A 25319-nucleotide genomic window follows, 5' to 3' on the forward strand; every position below is an offset into this window, starting at 1 on the left:
TCAGTGATCCAGCAGGTGCTGAGGCCAGACAGAAAGCCTGTTTTCCGCAGCCCTTTACCTTGTTTGATCACTGGTTACTTTTGATCTGACACTGTCCTCATGCTAGTAATGACTTCCCCCTCGCAGAACCCACCTCGCATCTGTCACCCAGAATAAAGGGTATCACACTGCGCCCTGACAAGGCCTATGGCCACGGGATGTGCTGCCAGCAAGAGGCTCCCCAGCTCCCACCATTTCCAATTCAGCTCCCTTTGTTCTGCTGGGTACCGAGGCCAGGGCACCAGTGACAACAGAAAGGATTATACACCAGCTGTGAAGCTGAGCCTTCATGAATTTATATCTTTTCATCTCGGCTTCATCGTCTCCTTAAATGCAGTGAACTTCATGGTGGTTACTGTGAAATACACATCCAACAAATGTTATGGAAAGTTTGTTTAAATCCTCTTTCCCTGGAAATGAAAAGCCAGTGAATGTCCTCTAGTTAAACTGAGAGGCACATTTTTTTCCCCAACTATTACTATCAAAGTTTTCCAACTGATGTTGTAGGAGGTCACTAAAGGCCAGCTGCCACCTTGTAGCACTGGAAGGGCAAAGCAAGTGAGAGGAGGAAGACATGATTTTTGTTTTATTCACAAAAAGTGTTTGAGAGATAAACAAGTGAGTACTTTATATCCATTTCTTCTTGCAACTATTGTGTGCTGTAACAGCAGCTAAAGAAAAGTAGAGAAGGACTTTAAAGTAGATCATGTTAGTTGGAGAATGTAAAAAAAAATTTTTCTTATAAAAATCAAGGATACTTATACATGTTACAAACAATGACAATATAGATTTTGTTTTAGTTTTGTAATTACATGTGTTTTAACAGTATTGTTATTTGAATTTCAGTGTAGTAACATTCTTGAAAGATATGCACCCTTTTTCAGTCTGGAAGTTCAGTTAAAGAAGTAAAACTTGCATCGCAAAAGATACGATCTCACTCTTCCACTACTACATAAACACAGATTTGCATGACATGGGCCAGAGTCGGTTCTTAAAGATTACACATTTTATACGCTAGGTAAGAGGGTCCTGACTTACAGAAAGTGTTGCATACTCATACTTCAAAATTAATAAGAACTGAGTATACTAAAAGTATTGGGAAATAACTTTTTGAAAACCTAAGTGTGAGTATAGGAACTCAATTACGTAAACTGCTTAACTTCCAAAACTGAAATCAGATCTCCTAAAGAGCTGTACATCTAATTAACGCTTACGTGATTCAGAAACAGTACCTCTAGTCACTATTAATTTTTAACTAAATTCTTTTGAAAATTCAACTAATTTTTCCTATTATTTCCTCTTAAAAGTAATACTCAAACTCCAGAAGCTAACCGGCCTCTTTTGTGCCTGCTGAATTTCATGTGGCAACATAATCATGTATAGCTACAGTGCATCAAAACTTGCTGACATCCCCACATGCATCCTAGGATAATCCTGAAAGGAAGTGAAAGAACACATAGAAACTGAGGTCCTTCATTTTCAGCCCTTTTCCATCAAGAAACTCCAAGCCACCACATTAGCATCAACAAGATTTACTCAAGCCTACCCTTGCAAGATCACACAAAAAATGTAACAGCTAAAGGAAGTCATGACAACAGATGGATTTGTCAGACTTTTTGCAAGGCAGTAATTGGGAACACTAAAGCGCGGCAATCCGTATTTAAGGAATACTGCACTGAATTTAACGAAGCTGGTTACCTTAAGACAGACAATGATTCTCAGAGTTTTTAATACAGCCATGGTTTCTTGACAAAATATAGCTTTTTAAAAGAAAAAAAAACTCACATTTTGTCTGACAATTTAAGCTTATTTATCACTCTATAGATACATCACCTTTGTTGCAAATGGGTACTAGATGAATATAAAGAATAAAAAAAATCTTCAAAACAAAATAATACAGGGAGGAGTACAAAACTGTGAGAATTAAACTGGAACAGATCTCTCTCTGATTTAAGTTAAAACACAAAGTTACAGAATTTAAAAGAAAATCATAAGATGACAAAAACATTGGAAATATCTAAGGAAAAGAAAAGAAAAAGCATTTGCAATATTTCTAGGCTTATCTGAACAGAATATAACAAAATGCACATGAATCCAACTGATGAAACATCTTTGCATGGTAATCTATATGAAACTTAAAATATAGCCTAGAAGACAAATACTTCAACTGTTCCAGAAATAAAAGAAAACAAAACCTTAAATAATGAAAAGAAGAACAGAACTTAAGTTTAGCAAGTTTGAAAGATAACCAAAGCAATAATTAGAAGGACAGCAGGCATTTGGAGTTAGACACTTTTCCAGAAAAGATGAAGTTTATTGAAATTATAACTTTGATGCAAAACATGACCAAATGCAAGGAGCAGCAACCCATGTCTCTGTAAGACAGGGTAGGAGAGGAAAAGATAAAAACCCAGAACTCAACACCCTCCTCACATACACACCTTCCAGCTTGTACTGTTCATAACCTGTACAGGTCACATCCTACCAAATAACTGGTTTGTACAAAGAGGAATAAACCTTACTATCACCTCGGGTTGATACCACTTAACTCGGGGATTTTTGCAGGGAATTTCTCTTCTCTGCTCATACAAGTCTTAACACTTGTTCTGATGCAAAACAGCAATCTTTCCGGAATGTTGTGGTTTTGTGCTTTGTGAGGATGCCATTGTTAATGGCATCAGACAGATATAAAGCTAACAAAATGGACCTTGAAAACATTCAGTGTCAGTAACTGAAAGTATATAAGACAAAGACAAAAGTACTCAACAGAAGGAAAGCTTGAGGGGGAAAAAATCACTTCAGTCAACTTAAAAGGACTGCAATAACACTGAATAACATCAAGGTGAAAATTATGGGGTTGCATCATAATTGTAATCTACTACAAGAATTTGAAAACAAATTATAAAAGCCCTTTGCCTTCTTCAAACAGTTTGCAAAAGAGAATCAAACAAAAAAAAATCTAAAATCTTTGTGAGAGAAATAATAATACCCAATAAACATTCTTCATACCACTTAAACTATACTGGAAAAAATGAGTTAGCTACTAAATGACATGTTATTTGTATAACAATTAGATTAGACTCAATAACAAAGATAAAACCTAAAATATTTAGCTTTCAGAAAGAAACAGTAAAGAAAAAATGTGGATATATAAAACCATAGATATAAAAGGATTCAAAAAAATTCCATCATTCATATAAAAGCTTTTTCTTTTTTCTTTTTTTTTTATTAAGGTTAGCATTTAATGCTGCTACAGTTAAATCAAAATTCTCAATCAACAGAATAGCCCCAATTTTTCCTTTTATCTGAAGCTTTGGAATTCTGTTTTTCTTTGCTTGACTGGAAAGCACAATGAGTTTTGAAACAGGTAAGAGACTCTAAAACCACTCTACAGACCACCTCTGATTACAACAAGAAATAAACAGTTCCCTTGATATAGACGATAATTAGGTAGAGGAAAATTCCACCTTTTCTGCCCTCACACCATCACCCTAAGCAGTCCATAGTCAGGTCAGAAAAAACAGTTTTAATCACTGGAATAGAATACCGAGGTTGAATTGTCAGCCTCCATTCATCAGAACTCCTCACACACTGGCCATGAGTTGAGCAATACAACAATGATGTTGAGTATTGGGTCTTTAAAATAAATAAATTGACATAGTAGAGTTCTTCACCCAATACAGATGCATACAATTTATCCTAACTAATTTTAACATAGCAAATCTAAGTATTTTATAAATTGATACTTATTTACATAATATTGTGTTTAGAAGGAAGAAAAAAAGCAGCAATATGCAAATGGCATGACAAAATGCCTTTAATGCCAACAGTAGTTCAAAAGCTGTAAAAACAGCAGCTACTGGGTAGTAATTCAAATCTTCACTGTGTAATTCACCTATAAGAAGTCAAAGAACTGATTGAGGCACTTGGTGGCTCATAAATTCGCACAGGAATAGTTTGAAAGCTGACTAATAAAGATTTTTTTTGCTTACCTGGTAAAAATCGCAGTGTTAGTATAATAGATTGGATCTCATGAAGACATTGGAATACATGTAAATTCACTTATAAGTTCCCAAATTTATAAATGGGGCACCAACACTGAGTGGTAATTGTCCTGCTTAACACGTTTGTCTTTTTTAAAGACAGTTTTCTATAACTGAAATCCATTGTTAAAAGTTTATAAAATAGTAGCATAGAATAAACCACAAAAATATCCCTGTGAATTTATACCTGCAATGTGTATGGCAGAAGTCTACCTATGGCAAAAGCATTCCAGCTCAGCAGTGAATTAATTTTTCACACAGTGTTGTATGGATCTATGAGATTTCACTTTTAAAGATGGCTCCAAAACCATTTTCCATAATTCCTATCACCAGACTCAATGTTTTAAGATGTGATTTCCCCCTCCTCCTTTCATTTTGAGGATATTGTACCACAGAAAATGTTCAAGAATTAATTTTTCCAAGCTATTCCTTTTATTCCACATTTATCTCTTACTTTGGTAATTTTTTATTTTTAAAGACAAGATCATGTGGAGTTCAAATTAGTACCCCTCTGTGATAAAAGCAGCTTACATTTAATCTCAGAAATACTACTAATAATATCAACAACTTAAACATGTCCCAAAAATGGGAAAAAAAACCCAAACAACTGAATTTGGGGAAAGTCTGACTGTCACTCTCCATTCTCTTCCACCACAAAAAAGCCAGAACATGGATATGTTTGGAGAGCTGCAACACTGCAACTGACCTATCCTCTGATTAGGCTTAGCTTCCACTTCAAGGAGATCCACGGGAAAGGTATGACAGCAATATCAAATTAATTGTTAGTTCTTCAATAATTCTGCAATAATTTGTTTTCAAAATCAACAGCTACTTTGGATTTTGAGGTGTATGAGATTAGTAATCACTCCTTACATTCTGCAGCCCACCTTGCTGCACGACAAGCTTAAATCAAGAAAACCATTATCATATGTCTTCTGAATACAAACAGGTTCACCAGTAAAAACAGTAATAATTACATCTACTACGTTAAGCAAAGAAAGTAATTTGCAGTGTTTACTGCAAAAAATAAATATTTAAATAAGTAAATAAAATAACCTAATGATTACGTAAATTGAATGTTACTTTTAAGATAGCCAAATCTGTCACTAATAAATATACCTGGAGAATTAAATAGATGGAAGAGGATTGCACTCTCCTGTGATGGATAATAACTACTCCAGAAGTCAACTCTCATAGTAAACAGTCACAGCACACCAATGATTCCAGTATGGCAGAGTTGATACATAAAGAATGACATAATTAAGAGAGTTACCTGATTAAAAGAACGATTTATTTTGGGCACAAATTCTTAAGCCAAGGAATCTAAATACTTGATCTGCCTGTTGTCCTTCATTATGCATTGAAATTTATCTTCTTTCAAAGCAGCATCTCCTACATATACCAGTCACAGAAAGATACAAAGCATGTTTAATTCAAGAAGAATGTATTAACATTTCTTTTTGAACTGCTGGACAAAAATACTACATTTTTGCTCACAAAATTCTTTAAAAATATAAGCCAAATAATATTATAGAATGAAATACTTAAATTTTTGTTCTTCAAATAACATGCCAAAAATGGTGGAGCATTTATATATATTGGACTACAAAATTTCTGCACAACATCTAAATGTAAATCAACTGCAGAAAGATATTCGTCAGATCAAAAGTGTTTATACCACCACAAACATCAAGTTTTTAACTTTTTTTAATGTACGTTTAATATCTTTAATCACTTTCTATGATCTTGTCCGTCTTCAAGCTTAAAAGCTATTGCTAAATGGCAAGTAAATTTTGTTCTGAAGACAAAAACATCTACACATTACAAATCATGAGATTAGTGTCACATGATACCACTTTGTAAGCATTACTAAATGGATAGCTTAAAATTGATAAAAATGGTTAAAACAGGTATCTAGATTTAGTTCTTAATTAAAACTTAAGTTAATTAAAATTAACTTGAAATTTTTCCTTTAAGATTATTCCAGTTTGAGAGCAGGAGCTTAAAATACTTGTTTCAATTTATCTAATTTAATGTACAAACTGCACTATCACCATCTTCATAAGATTAGTGCGAATTACTAGCAAATCCAAAGTTAGAAATAAAAATAAAAAACTTAACATAGCAGCTTTTTTTGCTGTACCTCACCCAAGTTTTGTCTGGGGAAGATTCAGGTTCATAGACACATGAGACCTGTTCCTACAGTCCAAGACTTGCTACTGACGTGTAAAAGTAGAAAGAAAGGGAACTAAAACAGCATGTCAATACAGGATATCCCTTGGTTCTATACTACTTTTCAGTCCAAGAACAGAGCATTTTATAGGAGAGGAAAAGAAGTTCTGAATTTCCAGATAACTTCAACCACAAGAGAGGAGGTGCATAAAGGCCTTCACAGGACATCACAGCCCTACTAGATAAAATCACAAGAACTCTGTTGCCTTCTGACAAAAAAAATAATTACTTCTTCCAAAGGATGATCATGTTCCTCATTTTCACTTTGTATAATAGCATTAGTATAAAAGGAGTGTCATTCAAGTTTAAAATTCACTGTCTAGGTAACTTTTCTTGCAGCAAAAATAAAATCAACCGCTTATCTCTACAGGCACCACTGTTTCACATCATTTCCCAGAGGACTAACATCACAATTGAAAAAACAAAAGCTCAGCTGTAGCAACCCTTCCATAATAGTTTATTTGCAACACCTTTCCCAGGTGAAATTAAAAAAAAAAAAAAATCAACAAAGAGGCAAAGAACATCTATGGGAGGTACATACTGTTAACACGTATACTATTTCTACCTTATTAAATGCACACCAAAACTAGTTTGTTACTGAAAGTTTACTGCAAATACTTCAAAATCTGGAGAAATTATAGTCTATGAGCAACAGGAATAGTACAGTGCTTTTCACACTGCACAGTGCTACGACGAATTTAAAAACAAAAACAAGACATAAAACAAAAACACAACAAACAAACAAACAAACACAGGACATTAGCACAAGAGTAAGCCCTAGAGCAAGAACAGATTTTCTAAAGTATTCTGAAATTTAATGGGCACTAAAATAATGAAGGAAAATGGTACTACATACAGCTGTTCTGAAATCTATACAGTACAAATTTCTGAGATATGAACCATTAGGGTATTTTCAGAAATCCCTAAAACCACAGAAATTACCAATGACTATTTCATTCCAGAAATTCCCATTGTCATGAAATAACAACTATATTTAAACAGACTTACATAGCAGTTGAAATCATCCAATTTCAAGAATACAATCACAAACTTCTCATTGATGTTGTATAATACAGGTGTCTTCCACGTAAGTAAGTAGCCCTCAGTATTTTCAAGAGGCACAAGATTTACACTCCCCCCACCCCAAACAGACTTCAGTGCAACTGACAACTTTATTTTCATATATTTTAAAAAGTAAATCAAACAAAGTATTAAAAAGCATTAAGATGATTTTAAAGAAAACTATAAAACTGTGTTTGTAAAAGTATCTCTTAGAAACTATAAAAAGTCTCAAAACACAAAATCTAATAAAAGAGAACTGTAGAGATGAAGGGAGTTGCAAAGCTGACATTCTATGCAAAGTAAACACCTCTTTTGTCACAACTACATCCCTGTTGCAAAGCCTGACAGCAGCAAACGGGTTAACCCTCCCTCTGGTGCAAAATCACCAAGCGCATCAGAAGCGTCACATCTCCAAAAACACAAGGCCCAGAACAAATCCTGTGGGCACATGACACTTTTGTTAACATGGGAGACAACAGAAGAGGCACAGCTACATTTTTAGTCGCAGGTCTATTAAACAGCACTATAGATCACTGGGTGATCATCGCTGTAAAAATGCAACCCTTAGAAGTAGTTAGAGGAAGTCTTCTGGAAAACTGCAGTTGCCATTGCACATTCAATGAATGCACATTGCACTGAAGTTGGCCCACTGACCCATATACCAAAAGCAGTATTTTTTTCCTTTGGGAGGAAGGAAAATACTTTGTGAGAACATTACTCTTCAGGGGAGGGGGGGGTTGGAGGTTTTTTGTTTGGTGGGTTTTGTTTGCTTTTTGGTTTGGTTTGGTTTTTTTTCTTGTTGATGATGGTTCTGGTTTTTTGTTTGTGTTTGGGTTTTTGAGGGGGTTTTTTTGTTCTGTTTTGGTTTTTTGTTTTTTAGTATGGGAAATTTTTCCAGAATGCACTATACTGTTTAATGAAACAGTAAAGCCATCTTATCAGATGCCCATTCCTGCCTACCCTGAAGCACACTCCTGCCCCAACATCAGTCACGCTGTTTAACAGACCTATTACCTTCTCAAACTCACTGCACAGTGAGCTCAGCTTATCAACCCAGTAGAAAACCACTCATTTTTAATGCCCCCACTCCACAGGGCTGAGATTACCTAGGTCAGAACAGTGGAGATGGTACATGGGAAGAAGGTGGCAGCACAGAGTAGAACCAATTCCTTGCAATAAACCCTGTTTTGCAGAACTCAGCCTGTGAGTTCTGGCCTGTGATTGATTGCTCTTTTGCAAATGCCATACAAGCAGCTAGTAAGCTCAGAGATACTATTCTACCCTACACAGAATGCCTCTCTTAAGAGTTTGAATATCAAGTTACACAAGCTTGTCAGAAATTCTTATTTTTTTAGCCTTTACCAGTAAGGGAAGTCCATTTCAAAGGATTTATTTGCATGTGTTTTCAATTAACCACCTTGAACCTTAAAAGAAACAGACTTACTCTCATTTCTTGTCTAGATTAGCGCTCCAAATACCAATTATTTCCTACTACACTGAAATACTAGTTAGATAACATCAACATTAGCAGTAATTTTTTGTTCACTTTGAAAAAATTACTATCATTTTCCATTTCAGCTTATACACAGTTCAGATGTTTTCTCTGCGTTTAAGCAGAAAAACATTAAAACTAAGCATTTCCCAATCATAGAATCAACCAGGCTGGAAAAGACCTCTGAGATCATCAAGTCCAACCCTTGATCCAACACTGCCTTGGTTACCAGACCATGGCACTAAGTGCCACATCGAGTCTCTTCTTAAAAACGTCATCATCATCATGGCTAGGCTTCACGAACGAAGATTTGAGAAGGGCTCTACCCACGCTTGCTACAAGAGCGCTGATGGCTAAAAAGGCCAATGCGAGATAGACAAGTCCGGTTGCAGAAGGCACAGCAGAAAGACTCCCCAAGTGATATTGACAAGACGCGATTCTTTCTGTGTTGTCTTTTCTCCTCGAGAGTGATCCTGCATGTGTACTCTCTTGATAAAAAATTTCTTCCTAATATCCAACCTAAACCTCTCCTGGCAGAGCTTGTCCTACTGCTGGTTGCCTGGGAGAAAAGACCAACCCCCACCTGGCTACAACCTCCTTTCAGGGAGTTGTAGAGAGTGATGAGGTCTCCTCTGAGCCTCCTCTTCTCCAGACTAAACAATCCCAGTTCCCTCAGCCTCTCCTCACAGCACTTGTGTTCAAGTCCCTTCACCAGCCTGGCTGCTCTTCTCCGGACGTGCTCCAGCACCTCAATGTCTTTCCTGAACTGAGGGGCCCAGAACTGGCCTCAGCAGGATAGTGACTTTGTATTTGTATACACCTCCACAGTACAGGGGAAGGATCACTTCCCTCGTCCTGATGGCCCCACAGTTCTTGATGCAGGCCAGGATGCCATTGGCCTTCTTGGCCACCCGGGCACACTGCTGGCTCATGTTCAGCTTCCTGTCAACCAGCACCCCCAGATCCCTTTCTGCCTGGCTGCTCTCCAGCCACTCTGTGCCCAGCCTGTAGCGCTGCAGGGGTTGTTGTGGCCAAAGTGCAGGACCCGGCACTTGGCCTTGTTGAACCTCACCCTGTTGGAATCAGTCCAGCTCTCCAGTCTGTCCAGGTTCCTCTGCAGAGCCTTCCTGCCTTCCAGTTGATCAACACTCCCTCCCAACTTGGTGTCATCAGCAAATTTGCTAACGATGGACTCAATCCCCTCATCTAAATCATTGATAAAGATGTTAAACAGAACTGGGCCCAGCACTGATCCCTGGGGGACACCACTGGTGACCGGCCGCCAGCTGGATGCAGCCCCGTTCACCAGCACTCTCTGGGCCCGGCCCTCCAGTCAGTTCTTAACCCAGCACAGAGTGCCCCTGTTCAAGCCATGGGTTGCAGCTTTTCCAGGAGTATATTATGGGAGACAGTGTCAAAGGCTTTGCTGAAGTCCAGATAGACACATCCACAGCCTTCCCCTCATCCACCAGACGGGTCACCTGATCATAAAAGGAGATCAGGTTGGTCAGACAGGACCTGTCCTTCCTAAACCCGTGCTGGCTGGGTCTGATCTCTTGTCCATCCTGTAGCTGTTGTGTGATTGCACTCAGGGTGATCTGCTCCATGACCTTGCTTGGCCCTCAGGTCAGGTTGACAGGTCTGTAGTTTCCCAGGTCCTCCTTGCAGCCCTTTTTGTGGATCGGCGTGACATTCGCCAACTTCCAATCATCTGGGACCTCCCCAGAGAGCCAGGACTGTTGGTAAATGATGGAGAGTGGCTTAGTGAGCTCTTCTGCCAGCTCCCTCATCAGCCTCGGGTGGAACCCATTGACTTGTGAGGATCCAAGTGGCTCAGCAGGTCACTAACTGTTCCCTCCTGGACTACAGGAGGGCTATTTGGCTTTCTGTCTCTGTTTACCAGTTCCCAAGGGCAGTTATCCTGAGGACAACCTGTCTTACTGAGGCAAAGAAGGTGTTAAGTACCTCAGCCTATTCCTCATCTTTGGTGACTATGTTCCCCTCGATGTCCAATAAGGAATGGAGGTTTTCCTTGCCCCTCCTTTTGCTATTGATGTATTGGGAGAAGCACTTTTTGTTATTCCTAACAGCAGTGGCTAGATTGAGTTCAAATTGTGCCTTTGCCTCTCGTTCTCTTTCTAGGTGACGTAACTGGATATTCCTAAACTCTTCATGAGCAGCCACCCATTTTTTCCATAGTCAGTAAGCTCTCTTTTTTACCCTCATTTCCTTTAAAATCTCCCTGTTCAGTCAAGCTGGCCATCTTTCCTGCCAGCTCGTCTTTTGGCAGACTGGAACAGCCTGTTCCTGTTCAAAGCTTCCTTCTTGAAGCATGTCCATGCCTCATGATCTTTTTCATCATGATTTTGTAATATTTGCTTATTTGATATTTGATTTTCTAATTTACATTTTAATATTCCAGACAAAATATTCTTAAACCACGCCTGTAATTTTACCACACTGGTAGGAGATGGAACACCAGCACTAACTTTTCCACTGTCATGGTTCAACCCCAGCCAGCAGCTCAGCCCCACACAGGCTGTCGCTTATTGCCTGCAGTGGGATGAAGGAAAGAATCAGTAGAGTAGTAGTGAAAAAACATAGAGAGACATATAGCTATAACCTTCAAAAAGCTTAAATGGTTTTAAAATAATTTTGCAGTTTTATTAAACAGTAATTTAACTGCATAATTGCATCATGTCAGAGTAAGGTACAATCCCCACAAAAACAAACAAAAAAAATCCACCACGTTTGGATGCAATGGAGCATGGAGACCAGAAGACAGTCACAGGTTGGTGTTTGACAACCACATCAGCAAGGCAATCTTTAGGCAAAGTCAAATACAACAAAACTTTCTGATAGTTATTATGGATAAATAAAATAAAATAAGAAAATACAATACAAAAGAGGAGAAAGGAGGAACACTAAGCTAAGGACTTTAAAAAATACAGGGGCAAAACTGTACATCGATCTGAAAGGCAGAACAGGACGTTCCAAGATTAACTACAATAGATACCACAGGACCTATGTCCAAAGTCCAGGCAAACACAGTTTTTTAAACATTTGCGTTCTGAATAAAAAGAATAATGACAGATGAAAGACCAGAGTAAATTCTACAGTAAATAAAGTTGTAATTTCTAGGATGAAATATATAAGGTGTGGAACACGAAAAGCACGTTTAGGTATGGCTGATAAATTTGCAGTAAAAATGGAAATCCAAGTGTAAATCCACACCTATTCAATTTGCCCTGTCACATACATGCTAATAGTGCAGTACTTTGGAGAACACAACTACCTATAAGCATACAAGCTCCTCCAGATATCCATGTGTATTCCCAGACACTGGTCACTACAGAAACATGAGAAGAGAGAATGTAAACATTTGTAGAACCTACTCCCATTACATCTAACTGCATTCAAGACTTCTCTCATTCTTAAAACTGTAACCCAGGTAAAGTTACTGTGAAGTTCTTTGGGAAACAATTTTCACACAGTTTCAGAAATCTGACAAGTTCATTTTTCTAGCTTCAGAAAGATAAAAAGTTCAACTGGGATTTGCAGGAAGAGATGATATAAACAAAGATGCCTGTCTGTCATTCATTACTTTTACATAATCTTGTCTTTGCCCCATATAATCAATCTTTGACTGTTGCAAATTACCACCATTTTAAAATAATAATGCTGACAGTTTTAAGGATTTGCTTCACAGCATCACACTTGTGATCTCTTTCAGTAAGCATCACAGCTCACTAGGAGAAATATTATCAGTTTTGATTTATTGTTATCCTTAAGCAAATGGTTGAAGATTTTTACAAAGTACAGTATGGGCCAAGATACCAACTCAACAAATGAAGAATTACAAGTGATTCATCTGGAGTTTGCCAGTGGTTTCTCTGACAGAAGCTACCACAAGATTAAGAAAAAAAAATAAACGCCAACTACGGAAATTTGAAGATTTTAATTTCAGCTCAATTTAAGTGACTTTAATATATAGCAGCACACATTTTAGTGGAAATATTTTTCATTCTAGTATAATGTAATTTGATTTGTGACTGAAGTAGTGTAATAGTATTTGGACCACTGACCCAAAGGACAATTAAATATGGATATTTCAAACATTCAAAAAAGCTCCTTATCCAGCTACCAATTCCTGGTCATCAAGTTTTTAATTAAAAACTCAAATAAGTTGTTCAGCAATACAAGTAGCCAAAGAAACCCCACAAAATAAACAAAAAATCCTAAGTGCCTACACTCAACACTCTACTGTCAAGATCTACTGTGTCCATTAAAATTTATATAAATCTAGCCTACATAATTAAATATTTTGCTCAGGTCAGTAACCATTTATCATGTAAGTAAGCAGTACTTAAGAATAAACTTCCTAAAAAAATTATTAAATACTGGAATCTAGAGGAGAAAAAATATATAATATCACTGTGTATATGTTTTCTGGTCATCTCTTTCAGTACAGCAGTTACATATTACTATGGAGTTTCTTCAGTTTCAGTAAAAGTCTCTATTGAAGGCCATGTGCTCTTGCAACTTTCTATTAATTTGCTTTTACTTACACACAACATTTTTACATAAAATGTTAATAGATCAAAATACACAAACTACCTTAAAGGCAGTGTATGGGTATCTTCTGAGCTGTCTACTAATTACATTTTGAATTTCCATCTGCAGTTTGACAGAGTACTTCATAAAAACAGAAACAGAAAAACGATATAAATACTACTAATTTCTGTACTGCCACTGTCTGTGGTGTGTATTCCAACTACAGTATACTATGGTTCTTTCATTAACTATATTGAAAGCATAGGCACAGACTTGTATTTAAAACTCACACCTTTCTGAAATTTGCTTTTAGTCACATTTAAGTTTTTCACATTACCTCCACCCACTTGGACTTTTAGCACCTGAATCTTCAACACTAAGAACATTATTTGTTACAGTTCTTCCTAAGTTTGATTTACAGTTTAACTATCATGTCAGCCAATAATGTGCAGGCATAAGCAGATACCACTTGAATGTATAAATAAATGTATTTAACCTTTTCTAAAATTATACGCAAGATTCATCACCTGCAAGTATCAAATGAATAATCATCTTATAATGCTGACCAAAAAGTAATAGAAAGTTCTGCATCAGCCACTTTTCTACTCCTGTTTTATTCCATCCTTCAGTTCTTTGTTCTTATGTTAATTCACAGTGTATGTACTATATATTTTTATACATAAAATTTTCATTAAAAGTGGTAGTAAATTACAGCCCAAAGAAATACTCTAAGTGGTATAATAACTAATTTTCATATTGATATAAAAATTGAGAGTTTTTCTCAACTGTAGAGTAGGCACAGCCGTTAATCAACTACCTGTAATCTAAAGAGTCAAGAAGTATAATTAATGCAACAATACAGTTGTTAGTTGCTTTAAAAATGTGTACACGCACTCACACTGTACAAGTAAGCCCACAACATGGAATAGTTGGTAAAAAAGCTCATAAATGCAGTACTTGTTAAAAAAGGAAAAAAGAAAAGAAGCACAAAGTGGTGAAACCATATAGCTGACCTTATTAAGACATGTAAGAGTTACTTTGACAGCGATCTTGGCAGCTGAACCAAAGAAGGATCTATGGAACCAGCACAGTATTCTGAAATTATCTGCTGTGCATTGGTAATTCCCTACAGCAAGGACTTGAAGGCCCGTGTCACCACTACAAAGTCAATGCTGCCACCTAAGGGTGACAACACCATATTGCATTTATTTCCAGATTACTTTCAGAAACTTTTATGTACCAAACACCTGCATAGTGCTTCATATGCCTTTACAGCAGATACTTCTTTACACACGTGTACACCAGCTTCATTTTTTTTTTTATTAGCATCAAACCCTATATAAATGTTTTATGGTAAGAACAGTATTACAGAAACTGCCCAGATCAAAATGCAGCAGATCCAAACAAAAAATGGGGGAAAACAAAACAAACAAAAAAAACCTAAACAAAAAAAACCACACACACACAAAAAAACCCCAAACAAACAGAGAAATAAACTGAATCAGATTTCTAAAGAACTGACCAAACCATTTTACTGTGATAAAAATCTGATTAAATGTTTCAGAAAGGCTTGTTGAAAGACTAAATTTTCCATGAGGCTTTTACTATTAAATAGACATCTCAAACAGTTATTATGAAGTCATGGCTTCCCATATGTCAGCTTAGTATCAGTACAGTTGTTCAGTGTATTTCTAAAACACTGAACTTTACTTCTTTGTACATTTTGCCCAGGGAGGTGGCGGATTCACCGTCCCAGGAGGTTTTTAAGATGAGACTGGATGTGGCACTCAGTGTCATGGCCTAGTAACCATGGCAGTAGTGGATCAAGGGTTGGACTTGATGATCTCAGAGGTCTTTTCCAACCTGGTTGATTCTATGATCAGTTGGTTTTGGTGCATATGTAATGCATTTCAGAAAATAAAATACAAGAGGGACTTTATTGTTACTAGCGCACAGCATCAGCACATCATCTGTACAACATTTTTGCTTTAGAAAACTCTAATATAACACTTGATGGAAGATTAAGCACTGTTATCCAAAGTTACAGTATAGAGAAATCAATCTCCGTATCGACATAATTCTTTACCTTGAGGGTAATGAGGCACTGGAAAAAGTTGCCCAGAGATCTTGCAGATGCCTCATTCCTGGAAGGGGCCAGGTTGGATAAGGCTTTGAGTCTCCTGGTTACTGGGATGTGTCCCCGCACATGACAGAAGGGGTTGGAACCACATGATGTTTAAGCTCCCTTCCAACCCAAAGCACTCAATATTCCACAATCATCCTAAATATGTATACACATGTTTAGCAAGCAATTAGTTATTGCAAGATACTTAATTGATAGTTATTCAGTTAAATTAAGTTTTAAGTATAACAAGTTACATGAAGTTACTAAATCACACAGCATTTTATGTTGCTTGCTTAGGATTAATAGCTGCAATTGCCAAAGCCTTAGGCCAGAAGCTGCAAAATTGGACCTAGATATGCTTTCAGCTGGAATAATTAATTTGCTTAGTCATCTTCCTAGTAACTGGTACAATGTTGTGCTTTAGCTTTAGTGTGAGAAGAATACTGAACACTGAAGGTTTGGTTGTTGCTAGGCAATGTTTATTATCCTAAGTCTAGTGGGTTTTTCACATTTCCATGCTCTGCCAGTGAGCATATACGTGCACCAGAAAACCAGAAGAGAAGGAGGCTACAACTGTCAGCAGAAGCTGCAACTCAACAAGACAAGAAGTCAAGTCAAAGTTCAAGGCAGAATCCAGTAAGGTGTGACAAGTCCATAGAACAAAAATTACCACTGGAACATAGCATGTGAAGAGCACATGAGCAGCAGGGGCATAAGTCACAAGGGTATAATTTCCCAGGGATTTCCACTCTGTTGGATTACTTATTTTTATAAATCCAGTGTCTGAGACTGTTGCAGACAACCTGGTTGTGCCTGAAGAAGGAGATGTCCACAAGGAAAACCTGCAGCAGGGTCCTGCTGAACATGAGATTTTGATTAAAAAACTTGTAATTGAAGGAGGAAGTCTAGAACAACTACAGTTCTTTTTGAAAACTCAAATAATGAAATAAATTAGTTAGAAAGTATTCTGGGAAAGTATGCAAAAAGAAGCATGGGAAAACAATCCTTATTCTGAAATTCCTCCAAGTAGAACAGTTTTAAGTAATTGTATGTAAAAAGTGAAACAGCATATGGTATACGTTGTGGGGAATGGAAAAAGGAGAGGGAAATCATGACCTTTTGGAGCATTTTTCAATAAACTTTCTTTCATTTAGTTGTTACCAATGAAACAAAGAAAATTATGTCTATACATTCTACACCTCAGATGGTGTCCATATGCCTCATAATAGTGACTTCCCTCCTTGAAACAATTTGCCTGGACTAAACTCAAAGTAAAGTACTATCTCCTCTCCATGTTTACCCCGTGTCACGCACAGGGTACAATGCTGAAAAACCAAGTGTTTTGTAGATGACTTGTACGAAGTAGAAAGACAAATGCTTCCCAAATTAAAAAACTGTGGAAGGGGGATGGAGAACCTCAGTAAGACATAAACGAATCAGATTACACAATGCTGATTATTCAGAAAACATGAAAATTAAATTTATTTTTTCCTATACATTTTCTATCAGGGTTATTCCAGTCAATGCTTTAAAAGTAAATGTTAAGTGTTCAATTACATGGCGAAACTGAATTTTTTTTTTTTTTTGGAAAACTAACACTAAAAAAGGATATTATTCACCTATCTCAAATACTTTAGTTTCTATTAAACATAGCATCACAGTTAACATGAATTTCAACTCTTATCTGATGCAAATTGCAAAGGTGGGCAGAATACTAACAGAATACTCATCTTTAAAAAAATTGTTAAATTAATCACCTGTAAAATATTTACTAAAGAAGTGTTATCACACATCAAAAATATTGCCAATTGGGCTAAAATCTCAAAATGTTATTTTGAAATGTCTTCCAATCACAGCAGACACTGTTCCTGAACAGAGGCAAGAAACTAAAACTAAAAACATGGTCAAATTAGAACTGCCTTAATGAACATATGTGGGAACCATCAGACAAACACTTTGTCTTTAGGGATCTACCTCACAAAATCATTTTACTGGAAAGGAAGAAATGCTGTCAGTGTTCTACTTAGTAGCTTAGTTGTAGCATTATTTCCTACTCACCTCTAAAAGGGCTTGAAAAAGAGAAAAGAGATTAAAGGAACTAAGTCTAGAAGTAGGAATGTTGTCATTCTCTTCCAGTATCTAAAACTGCAGCTCCCTTTATCTGTAGAAGATCTCTCTCATCATTCACATCCAATTTATCATGAGAAAAACACAGACATTGGGTGGAATAGGGAGGAACAAATTCTACTTGTTAAGTTTCAGCAACCATTGTATTTTAGCCATTTTAGCCATTAAGTCACTCAATTAAGGAAAGGTAATTAAAAAGAAAATAGCATGTAAAATCAAACTAGTTAAGTGAAGGTTTTTCTCCAGCTCTAAAATGATCAAATCTAGATCAACTCTATTAACAACATGGAAAAGAGAGTTTACAGACAGCTTGTACCAGATTGTTTCTGGAGGTAATCCTCGCTTTTGGGTGCACTGTAGTCACAAACTTCTTCTGCATCTCTCTATGATGAAGTCAGAAAACCTTAAAAACCTTTTAGGATTCCACTCTTCTACAAAAGGTTGCAATTAAAAGTGTTAATTCTCCTTGAAAATTCAGGTTAAGTACACCACACTCAATGTCTCAGTGAGAGTACTACATATTAGTGCAGAGCAGTTCTCTGATTTTGCAGATGAAGGTATGTGCTCTCTAGTTGGGGTGGAAGGACAAAAAAATCAACAAACCAGTTGGTACACAGATAACAATGAAATTAACTCATTCATCTTCCACCAGCTTAATTCACATTAATGATTCACATGATGAAAACACTGACGTTATAGCATTCCATACCAGACACAACCATAAAAATGGAGGTCCAACTAAACTCAACCAAGAAGCTAAGAAATCTTCTGGTTTTGTCTGGGCAGAGTTACAATCTCTTTTCTGAATTTCTGATAGGTTACTTGATTGTATCAGAGTGCTTGGAAACAGATAAGGAGAGACAAACCAACATACCAGCACACACAAGCTTGACTATACTTAAAAGTCCTGCAATGTCATAATTTTTTTTCACTAGGTTCCCAATTCAGCCACTATGCTTTAGAAGAGAGGCTCAGCATGTAATTTTCTTTAATTCAAAGCACAGAGGAAAAATAAACATATTTTCAAGAGATAGAAATCCTAAACAGTTCCGCAAACAACAAGAACCTTTTGTTAATTTAGCCTTGCAACGTTAAATTTTTCCACTCATATCCTTTGTCCCATTTATTATTTGCAGCTTTCACTTATTACCATGACATAATCAGCACTTCAAAGACAGGAAAGGGTCTATTTTTCTGTGAAATGTCTAGAATATTCAACAATCAGAACATAAATTCTGCTTTCTCTGTTTCTGCTCAGCAGTCTGATAATGGAGTTACTTAGCAACAGATGAAGCAAGTGAACTGTGTTGCCTGATCCACACACATTTTACTGCAAAGTAACACTCACAAAGGCATTATTTAGCTGCTGGTTGCCTTTGCATGGATGTATTTCAGAAGTGTAAAATCCATTAGTGTGAGACGAGCCTACATGAAAACTCAACCATCATGTGCTATCTGTAATGCACTACAGATCTTGAAATTAACAGAAATTGCCTTTAAGAATCACATGATTTTGAGCACCTCTGAAAAAGGAATAAACAAGAAAATACAAAACACAAGAAAATACAAAACAAGAAAATATAAAACACGCAGTATTCACACGGAAGCTACAGCAGTTGCTTACAAGGGTGGGGAAGGAATACTCTTTCCATATCTGTGAACTTCAAAAACATAAAACAAGCCCTCGTAAGTCAAGAACACCCTTCCTGTCACAGAATTATTTTGATTTCAGAGAATGAATACTTACTTATTTTGAAAACACACACACATACACTTATTTCCCCAAACCACCTTCACCAGAAGAGTAGGAATACTATGGGGGTTTTTTTTTTAAAAAGGCAGTCTTAAAGACAAAAGAAACCCACACAATCGAACAAATCATTTGCCAACCATTACTCTCTTTTAAGATAACTCCATGGCACTAAACATCTACTATTATTTTTTATTAATTTTGGAATGTGAAAACTTTTCTTTTACAACTGCATGAGAACTTCCTGCAAGTTCTTTTCATTCATCATACAAAATTACACTTTCAGCTAGATCTAAAAGTCTCTTGCCCCTGGCAAGGGGAAATTACAACAGTTTCTGAAGCTTTGTCATCTAATGGCATTGTTCAAGTGTTATTTAATTCTAAAGATTCAACACCGCGGTGTTGATATCAGCTTTACCACTTACCTCATGTTTACATTTATGGAGCTGAATTGGGACTTTACAAAACTAACAACTGAGATCTCAGTTTTGGTCATTATCTCCTATTTTTTCGACTTTCCACAATTCTGATCAAAACCAATTTTATTTAAAAACAAATCATTCTCAAATCAACTATCTTAGGCATTAGTGTATCTTTGTCTATTTGAAGCTAAGTATCAAATTATTCTTGAATACAATGTAAGCTGTTTTCTTACCATCACAATTTGTTTGTTCCAGTTGAACAATTTTTAAACAAAAAGGTTATAACCATAATGTTACATGATAGTTGAAAATTCAACTGCAAGTTTGCCTACTTACTTGCAAGAAAAAAATGTAAAAAACAAAACCCAAAAACCATCAAGTCAGTGTTCTACACCACTTAGTAGCTATTGGTTTTCTACATTAGAAACCATAATTTCAGAGGCTCTTACAACTAGGACACAAAATTGTTTTATTACTTCTCAACCTCCTTTTACTAGCAGAGGCACACTGCTCTACTTTATCCTGATGAGAAAGTGGCATATTTCAAGAAAATATTATCAGAGCATATTACTTGTAATCAAGGACCCAACCTCCAAATACCTTGTAATTTAGCTAATTTTGCACTTTTTACTGTACTTATAGAAACAAAAGAAACATTCCATATGAACTACGCATTTTCCTATACAAACCAGCTATCTCCCAAACAATTATGCCTGGAATGTCATGTTGAAAACTAAAAGTGAATATGTTTATCTTAACTTCTACTTTGAGTCACCTTCCAAGCATCTCTGCAGAATCATAATTTTCACAGCTAGAGAACATTTTTAAGCAGTTCACTGGCAAAAAGTAGCTATTCAGAAGAAAATTTTAAACAGATAAAAAGTAGGAGAAAGCTTTTGACAATGAAAATACCTTGGGAAGTAAAAATATCACAATATGTACTTACTAATTTGTTTTCTTGCATGTATATTCTTTGCAACTTCAGACAGCCTTTAGCTATAATGATCATTCCTTCATCTGAGATCTTGTAACATTGCCCAAAATGTATATCTTTCAATTCTCTGCATTTTGAACCCAGCTGCAATTAATGAAAATAAAGGGAAAAAAAAAAGAAACAACAGGATTTGACTGAACAGTCAGCAGCTAAGATTTCTTCTCCTTCTCTACCCCCATTAAAAATTATCTTTCTTTACAGACTTCTTAACTACTATATGCAAACAAGAAACATTTTAATTACACACACGACAAAATGAAGCTTCTAACTGCAGTCCACAAAATGGAGCTAAGAACAGCACATAAGAACTAGGGTTTTTATTGGGTATTTATGTAAGCAGCTCACAATGCCTTTATGCTCAACCATTAATAGCATGTTTGATTTACCCTAATTACTTCACAGTTTAAGCTAAATGCTCCTTTAACACTCAGAGAGAGTAGATGAAACCTTCCTGCATGCTTAACAAAGGAAGATGTGTCACCTTCAGCCTTCATGACGTAAAAAGGAGTTACTTAAACCCAGGTTCAGAACAGCAACCAAGCTCAGGATAACTCAATCAGATAGAGGTGAAGTATAGGATTTAACAGATTTAACAATAAAAGAGACCATTTAACCCCTAGGTATTAAAAAGAAAAAAAAAGTATGTGAAGTCTCTATACAACAGCATTTACTGGACCGAACTCTCCATAAAACAATTTTTAAAACAGAAGATTTTTTTCTGATTTTAATTCAATCTTAAGGGGGTACATTCTTCCAGGTCTCTTTTTGTACTTGGTAGGAAGCTGAAATATACTAAATTTACACAGGAAATGTGTGGAATGGATGGTTACCTGCTTCAAGCCTTCATCAGTGAGTCTGTCTTGATTGCCCACATGTACTTTCTGAAGAAGAGGACACTGAGAGGCAACTGCAATAATAGAGGTGTCAGAAAGCTGTTTACACCTGTAGGCAGTATACCTTAGGAGCCCAGGACATTTAATTGCTAATATGCATACTCCTGTATCAGATACATTGCGACAATCAGAGATATTGATTTCAGTAATATTCTGACTTCTTGATGCTATTTTTTCCAACAGCTCATCAGTGACCTGCAAAGAAAAAAAAACAAATACTCAAACATACTTTTTCCATTAAAATCTTTAAATTTCACTAGGACAAAAAATGACTATTTAAAAGACATTTCCATGAATTACATTGGGAGAATGTAACTATACCTTTACAAATACCACCTATGGGTGAATATTTTACTGTAACTGATTTCTTAGGGGATAGGTTTTTGATGCTTTTGATGAAACATGGACAACCGGGAGAAAGTAGATTTTGACAAAGACTATTTAGATTGTGGCTAGATGCTTTCATGATAAAGCTGACAGAAGAGGGACAGAAGCAATATCTAGACAAGTACAAAAAATATGGGTAGCTCCAGGAATTTGTGTTGCCACGAAAAGAACCACAAACAGCGGTCCAATTTGCCAGAAGTTCTCAAGTTCTCAGACTGAGCTCCAGAGTTAGGAAGGTAACCTGGACCTACTTCCCTTTTCAGTAATTGCAAATAGGCTATGTTGTGACGTCCAGGTATTAGAAATATAAATTACTTGTTGGTAGAATTGCCTTATTATGGTTTAGGGCTTGATGTGCTTCAATGACCTCAGCTCCTGGGAGAGGTAAACAAAGCTTGGGGAGGTGACGTACTACTTGCAGTAGACACAGTGAACGCAGAATGTACAGACAAGGACATTTGGCAGAACTCCCAAGATAAGGAAGAAACTAACAAAGCCAACTCAACTGAAATCACCTCCAACCACGTAAAAGATAATTTTGGCAGGGGGAGATGGCAACCACCCCAGACCACTGACCCAAGAAACCCACCAACTCAAAAAGAGGAAGACTGGGCATGTGCACTAATTAGCATAAAAAGCAAGTGACTCATTTAAACAATAGAAAATAGATTGCTAATCAATAAGAGAACCATGTAACTTGTAGCCAATGGACATTACTGCCTTTGTTTATTAAAATGTATAAATAATGAAAAGTTTTGATGGTTCTAGTGTTGGCTTTGTGGATTTACCACCTAGCCCCCCTTTCTGTGCAGCACCACAAACAAATCAAGATTCTCTGTGGGGATCAGCCTCTTGTACCCCAGGTGAAAGAACCTGTTTTGGGACAACAGTTTTGGTGACTCAGATGGAACCTGAACCCACAATCCCCCTATGACTGGCTAGGAGCATTTGCTAGTGATAGTAGACCAGTTATCCGTCAGGGCAGAAGCCTTTCCAACAAGAAGGAAATATACCTAGATATGGGTTACAGAGTCAATTGAATCAGACAGAGGTGTTCATTTTACAAAGAATTTAACTGATTAGCTGTGTAAGTCTTTGGGGGCTCTCTAGGAGGCACCCAGCTATTCCAGGAACTTATATTCCAGCTAGGAGGAGCCCACTGGATGCAGATGAATGCCTGACCCAGTATGCTAACATGTAGTGAATATTCAACCAGTTGATCAGTAATTGACTTTTTAGAATCCTTTGTGATTTCATATTTGGTAATCTTTTCTGCCCTGTGGAAATCTCATTAGCCCTAATTCTGTTACTTACTGTAATAATGTTGCATGGAAGGGCAGTGGTCAAAAACCTTGAAACTTTTTTTTTCCCCTTTTAGTATATTCGCAGGTATGTTCGATTAAAACACAAGGAGGACTGCTGAAGAATACATTTAGCACAGGTAAGCTCTGTGTGCAGTTGCAGTGGAACTGCAGCCTGAGGCAAGAGGCCATGAACTGGTGCTGACCCTTTGCATAATAACAAAGGGCACCAGGGACCTCTGCACAGCCAGGTGAGGGACACTCAGGGACACAGCAGGAGCCAAGGACTCAGCAGGAAGGCCTCACACTTGCCCCCATACAGACTGTGAGGGTTTAAATGCCATGGGGTCCCTTTGTTCAGGGTCCCCCCTCAGAAGCACCAGCTCAAGCTGTTATTCTGCTGTTGCACCACACAAAATTACTTTAAGGATCCAGAGGTCTGAGACTCTGCTAGGGGAAACCTGGGGTTGAGTCTGTAAGGAAACCTGGTCTGACTGTATGAGTGTAGGAGGAGTCAAGTGGGGCTTCCATCAGCTCCCTGGAGCCACCACTGCCAAGGGGCTTCAATCCCAGCTCAGGTGATAGAAGTGTAATTTCCAGAATGGCTCCTTAATGGTTGGACAGGGAGTTTCCTTAACACCTTTGTAGAAAAATGATTCTGTCGACCTCACACCTGTACACAATATAGTTAGCAAACATGACAATAATCTTAAAAGAAGACAATTCTACAAAGCTCGTAAGCAACATGAGATATCCTTATGGTCAAACTTGCTAGTCAGAGCAAACACACAAAAACGAACCGGCTAAGACATAATGCACAGAACTCCCTTACTTTAAAAGTTAAGTTTCAAAAAACCTACCATGACGAAATTCTTTCTAACAATACCATTTAGAACTACTTATTCACCACCTGGCACAGAGGAGATTTAGCTTTAACCCTAAAGAGGGCAAGAGAGCAATAAGAATCCCTGTGGGTTTTGTCTTATACAGTTGAGGTACAGTCTTCGCTCCATTCAATTTGTTTTCCATTTGTAGCAAGTCTATCTTTTTTCTTGCTATTTCATCAGGGAGCTGTTTTCTAGACAACAGCTGTGTTGCTTTGTCCTGGGGTATAATTAATTTTCTTCACAGTGGCTAATGCAGGGCTGTGTTCTGGATCTGTGCTGGTTTTATTACTGCTGAGCAGGGTTTACACAGAGCCAAGGCCTTTTCTGCATTCCATACTGCCACACCGGAGAGGAGGCTAGGGGAGAATGGGAGGCTGGGAGGAGACACAGCCAGGGAAGGCGATCCCAACTGACCAAAGCATATTCCAGACCATATGGTATCACACTCAGTATATAAAGTGGGAGAAAGAAGAAGGAAGAGGGGCACATTTGTAGTGATGGTGTTTGGCTTCCCAAGTCACCATCACACGTGATAGAGCCCTGCTCTCCTGGGGATGGCTGAACACCTGTCAGCCCATGTGAAGCAGTGAATTAATTCCCTGGTTTGCTTTGCTTGTGTGTGTGGCTTTTACATTCCCTATTAAACTGGTTTTATCTCAATCCATGACTTTTCTACTTTTTACTTTTTGATTCTCTCCCCAGTCTTGCTGCAGCAGAAGTGAGGGAGGGGCCGCTGGCTGGGGTTAAACCACCACAATGACAAATTTAAAAAGAAAAAAAAAATCCAAGTGAAAATCACAAATAAGCAATGCCTGATCGAAGACACAGAAACAAAAAACCCCACAACAAAACAAAAAAACCCAAAAAACCCCAAATTCCCTCCAGAGTTCTCCAAGAAGAACATTTGTGCTTAATACTGGTTTCAGAACTCAGTAAAAACCTGGTAATTTCTTAGAACAATGCCACAACTGATAAACTCTAGTAAAATTCTTTACTGAACATACCTAATAG

At 37.2% G+C, this 25319-nt stretch overlaps 1 protein-coding gene across 2 annotated transcripts in view; it reads right to left on the reverse strand.

Moving 5' to 3' along the window:
* The window catches only part of FBXL17 (F-box and leucine rich repeat protein 17), a 284365-nt gene that overhangs the window by 243757 nt on the left and 15289 nt on the right, over positions 1 to 25319 (reverse strand). For both annotated transcript variants that reach the window (XM_050328407.1, XM_050328408.1), the window contains exons 3-4: positions 21671 to 21928; positions 20793 to 20924 (exon numbers count right to left, since the gene is read on the reverse strand). In XM_050328407.1, the coding sequence (XP_050184364.1) occupies positions 20793 to 20924; positions 21671 to 21928 (390 nt within the window). The remainder of the gene's footprint in view (positions 1 to 20792; positions 20925 to 21670; positions 21929 to 25319) is intronic.

This window comes from Myiozetetes cayanensis, unplaced genomic scaffold, assembly GCF_022539395.1.
Source record: "Myiozetetes cayanensis isolate MyiCay16 unplaced genomic scaffold, myiCay2020 scf4, whole genome shotgun sequence".
Taxonomy (NCBI): Eukaryota; Metazoa; Chordata; class Aves; order Passeriformes; family Tyrannidae; genus Myiozetetes; species Myiozetetes cayanensis.